Raw genomic sequence first — 5,602 nt, 5'->3', positions numbered from 1 at the left:
ATGATAAGAAATAATTATTTATTCTTAAATGATAAATTAAAGGGCAAAAAACCCAAATAAACCAAGGAGCATTTGAAATTACCTAAATCCGCCAAATCAAAAATCTTCACCTGTATCCACCAGGACCAATTATTATGTAATTCGAATCAATAAGATTCGAATTATGATATCAAGTAATTCGAATTGATTTAATTCGAATTGTGTACATGCAATGACTTAAGGTAATTCGAATCAATATGATTCGAATTACTATGAACGTAAGAATATATAGGTAATTCGAAACAACTTGTTTCGATATATATATGTAGAATTCGAATCTTATTAATTCGAATTACTAGGTTATTTTGTGTTTCAACATAATTCGAAACAACTTGTTTCGAATTATAACTTAAGAATTCGAGTTTAGTTAGTTCGAATTACTAGGTTAGGTTGTGATAAATCGAAACAACTTGTTTCGAATTATATATATATAGCACGAACCAGGGCTATATATATATGCTGTGAACTCATGATGCTGTGAACAAAGTGGGGAAATGGCTAGTGAGGAGAGTTTCCTAGTGTTGGTACATTATAGGGGGTCGATTAAGAGAAAAACTCGATCCGGCGTGAAGTTCACTGATAAGGATCCACTATGTATTATCGTGACGCCAACAACCACCTACGATGCTCTTGTTAGCTGTGTGCTGGATAAGCTTGGTCTCGAAGGAGTTAAAAGGGTCAAGAAGTTTTTCTACCGCATTCCAACAGCGGTGCTCCATGACACCGTGAAGTTTGATTGTTCCACAATCGGCAGTAACGAGGACTTGCAGGTTATGTTTCTTTGTCGTAGGCAGTATCCCGAGGTAAGGACACCGGAGTTGTTGGTTAAGTTGGTTGATGTGGTATCTAGCTCGGGTGGTTCAAACCGGAATGCGAATACTATAGCCGCAGTTGCCGGGTCGAGCTCAAGACCTGCTGTTGCTTCGTCCTCTGCTCCTGTGTATGAGCCACCGATGCAGCCTGTTGCGTCCCCTTCGTTTGCCGTAGATCTGGGCGGGAATGTTGGAGATGAGGTTCGGCATGGGGAACATATTCCCACCGAGGAGCATTGTCCCACACCGGCTGGTGTTGGTGATGGTTTGTTTGAGGATCCAGATGACGATGACGTGGAGTCGGATTTGATCGCTGATGAAAGCGGCGATGATGTTGGAACTACTGTTCCGAGAAGGGCTACAGGTGGATCTAGTTCTGGCACACAGCAGTATCCACCCCATTTTTCCTCGTTGGACCTGGATGCTATGCGGCAGGATGAAAATGCTCTGCTGCCCTCAGGATTTGGCGGTAGAGATACCGAGGGGTCTGCCGGTGTGAACGAGTTTCAGGTTGGCCAACAATTTCAGGATAAAGATGAGGCGCTGTTCAATGTGAAGACGTACAGTATCCGCCGAGGGGTCCAGTACAAGGTCGTTGAGTCTGACTATCGGAGGTATGTGGGAAAGTGTTCTGAGTTTGGGAATGGGTGCACATGGCTCATTCGGATGAGTCTCCGACAGCGGAAGGGTATCTGGGAAGTGAAGAGGTACAACGGTCCGCATACATGTCTCGCCAGCTCCATCTCCAGCGACCATAGGAGTCTGGACTACCATGTGATATCCACCTTCATTATGCCGATGGTTAGGGCTGATGCAGCTGTGAACATCAAGGTCCTTCAAAATGCCACGGCCGCACAATTTGGGTTCAGGCCAACGTACAGGAGGGTATGGATGGCGAAGCAGAAGGCCGTTGCCGTCATCTAGGGGCTCGTCTAGTCGGAACCATCTGTCATTCAGTCTCGCAAGATGGTACAATCTGGCCATCTGCAGGTACGGAACGTACCTCTCATCAAGACGCATCCCCTGCTGCCGCCTAACGCTGGATATGCAACGACGAGGCTGGCCAGTACATACACCGCATAATTAGAAGAGATGCACAACCCACTAACATATACAATATCTTTCATAAGGAAGCAGAAAATAAATCGTCATGTGTAAAAGATAAATGAAACAAACGACCAACATTTTATACAGAAACCGCTCACTCAAACTTAGTGCAAATACCATTAACAAAAACAGATGCATGATCACATTTATCATAAACCGCTACCGTTAACCACTAAACCGCTAAACCGCTTAGTTAAACCGCTAAGACTAAAATAAACCGCTATAAAAAATCATTAAGAAAACCCTCTACCATACACCACCAACTCACACCACCCCCTAAACCGCTAACCATCACAAAAACCACTATCCAAAACAATTAGCACAAACCGCTTAAAAAAACCAATTTCAAATACCACTAACAAAAACCACTGGCCTAAACCGCTTGCCTAAACCGCTAAGACTAAAATAAACCGCTATAAAAAACCATTAAAAAAACCCACTACCATACACCACCAACTCAAACCACCCCCTAAACCGCTAACCATCACTAAAACCACTATGCAAAACAATTAGCACAAACCGCTTAAAAAAACCAATTTCAAATACCACTAACAAAAACCAACGGCCTAAACCGCTTGCTTAAACCGCTAACACTAATATAAACCGCTTTAAAAAACCATTAACAATAAACCACTAGCATGCACCACTCTCCTAAACCACTATCCTAAACCACTAACAGTAACATAAACCATCATCAAAAACCATTAACAAATACCGTTATCATAAAACGCTTTCATAAACCACTAACCTCGTCGTTGATGACACCGGCGATATGCGCAACTCCATCCAAACGATAAAGCCTTCCCGGATCGTCCCCCATCGACAAAAAAAGGCGATCTCCTCTTACTCGTACGAAAGGTTGGTCGTTTTCTCTGGGATTTGGTGGGGTTACAGAACGACAAACTGATTCGAATGAACTTGCTTCGAACTCCTTTTATAGCCGAAACAGTTGTAATTCGAATCAACTTGATTCGAATTACTATGGAAATAGTTTCTAGCCCTAATTCGAATCAACTAGATTCGAACCTCTCTAACATAAACTTCTCCTAGTAATTCGAATTAAATGAATTCGAAATAGCTTATGTAAATTCGAAAGGTATTGATTCGAATTACATGATTTCTTGGATGAGTATAATTCGAATCATATTGATTCGAATTACGTTCATATGTTGCATGGAGATAATTCGAATGATATCAATTCGAATTACTTGAGAGTATAATTCGAATCTTATTGATTCGAATTATATAATAATTCGTCCTGGTTGATTCAGGTATGAATTTCTGGTTTGGCTGATATTGGTAATTTTGAGCTCTCCTTGGTATATATTGGTTTTTTGCCCTAAATTAAATGCAATAACAAATACCAAGAAATTTATTCAATATATGTTTTATTTATAACATAAGACTACATATATTTGTTGGATAATTTTTTGCCTCAAAAGGCATATGGACATATATAGCTTTAGTGAGCTAATTGTGCAATTACAAGAAAGATTTGGCTATGGTACCACGACCTCCCTGAGGGTAGAATCCACCAGGAGTATGTTCATTACTTGTTCCATACACGATCCTCAGTATTTCTTGTGGAGATCTAGCATATGAATATGAAAAAATATTACCAGCAAGAATATTTCCTGTGACATTACCCTCAGCACCAAGTTCTTTAGGTACCACAAGACCTTCATCTTTAATACCTCCCTTCCCTAAGGTGTTCCTGAGCTGTGAGATACGATTTGTGAACTCTGCCACATTCAATTTATATGGCTTTACTATCTCATCTTTGCGTTCGTATAGTAATGCTCGAATAACTGCATCTTGGCCAGATTCCACACCCAGAAGTCCTGCAATGAGCTATACATACAACATAACTCAATGTTAACCATGGTCTCAGAAACCGGACCGAATTGGCCAATTAATTGAGAACTAATTATTAGACCGATTCAATTCAAATTAAAAATTATTTGACAATGACCAACAAAAAATAAAAAAATTGATTGAAAAGTTAGATATAATTTTTTAACAGNAATAAAATTTAATTAGAGATTTTATATTACCCCTTTTGCAAGTGGACTTTTGAGGAGTGGGTTGGCACCAACATAGCCATTGAGGCCAACATAAGGAATGGCATAAGATGCAATCAAATAGTTTATATCATTTGCATAGGGATCAAATGAAGGATAGAGCTTTTTCCCAAAAGCACTATCTATTATTTGGCCAAATGTTTCTGAGCTTATATTCAGTAATGGTCTTGGAAATCCTTTCACGGTGTTTTTTATTGCCCTGCAAATCAAAGTTATTAGTTCCACAGTAGTTTATTTACTCAAATATTTCATAAAGAGAAAACTCAAATACAAAAAATTTTATGTATAGTTGATAGTTAAGAGCTGTTAGATGATAATTTAGTTAAACTGTCAATTCATCTAGTGACTCTTATCTATCAACTTAACATAAAATTAATTGCATTTGAGTTTTTTATCATTTCATAAACGTATGCTAGATAGATAGATAAGAATAATAACCTCAAATGTCCAACTTCTTGGAGAGCAAACTGTAAAGTAACATCCTTAATAAGAGGACTAAGATATGCAATTTTACCACCAACAGGAGAAGGTCCTCCTTGTGTTAATTTAGGGGCAAACTTATCCAAACCATAACCCAAAGCTCCATACAAGAAGAATTCAGCTTCTAAGTACTCTAAATTCAGAGCAAATTCAATCAAATCAGCATCAGATGTTGGAATAGTACGAAATGATTTTACAAGAACTACATTGTGAGAATGAGAAAAGAGCACTAGTAAAAACACAACAAAGGAATTCATGAAATTGAAAATAGGATGGATCATTTTTCTTTTCTTTTTATTGGGATTTCCTTTTTTTTTTCCTCTAGATAATGATGATGTGACATATGGGTTGGTTCACATGTGTACCTATATATAATATTGAAACGGAAATTAGAAAATTACAAATAACTCCTCTAGAAGAAGAAATCGTACTCCTTGCATTTTGAAAACGTGCTCCTTTCATTAATAAATGACAGTTTTATCTTTTGTATTTATTAGAAAATTAATGTATTTAGATCTTGTATCTAAATAAATTAGTTACGTTTTTAAATGAAATAAAGTGTCATTTATTATAAAATAAATGGAATATTTTTTTAAAAAATCTGTATTGAATATTATTCTTATATTTTTTATTTTGATACCAAAAAGATCGTTTTACTTTAGAAAAAAAATTAACAAAAAATATTTGGTATTTTATACTATTTAACAACTTTATCATTGTAATTATTAACATTATTACTGTTATTATCATCTTGGATACAGTAAAAGCGGATAGAATTTGAGTCCAAGACATGGTGATGGTGATGTGTCCATGTATAATTTTTTTGTGACATTAAAAGAAACTAATATTTTTTTGAAAACATCAAAAGAAACTAATATTGGTAATGAGATATGTAAATATTCAACAAAATTTGTCGATCAAAAAGGAAAAAATCAATAATGATATTTAATTTATCATTCTATTAAGTTTTATATCTTTATTTGCTTGATTTGGAGAATATGCTTCAAAGTTGTATATTTTTTTCCTTGAAGAGGAAAAAATCAATAATAAGATTTAATTTATTATTCTATTAAATTTTATATC

General features: G+C 36.5%; 1 protein-coding gene across 1 annotated transcript; it reads right to left on the bottom strand.

Moving 5' to 3' along the window:
* On the bottom strand, positions 3,330 to 4,840 carry LOC107636044 (desiccation-related protein PCC13-62-like). The gene is made up of 3 exons (XM_021120143.1): positions 4,478 to 4,840; positions 4,013 to 4,238; positions 3,330 to 3,809 (listed from the first exon to the last, which is right to left on the bottom strand). Exons 1-3 carry the CDS (start codon positions 4,798 to 4,800, stop codon positions 3,441 to 3,443), a joined length of 918 nt encoding a protein of 305 aa, XP_020975802.1. The 5' UTR covers positions 4,801 to 4,840; the 3' UTR covers positions 3,330 to 3,440.

Source organism: Arachis ipaensis, chromosome B04 (genome assembly GCF_000816755.2).
Source record: "Arachis ipaensis cultivar K30076 chromosome B04, Araip1.1, whole genome shotgun sequence".
NCBI lineage: Eukaryota > Viridiplantae > Streptophyta > Magnoliopsida > Fabales > Fabaceae > Arachis > Arachis ipaensis.
Note: the sequence above shows the minus strand (reverse complement) of the source record. Positions and strands in the feature narration are given on the sequence as shown.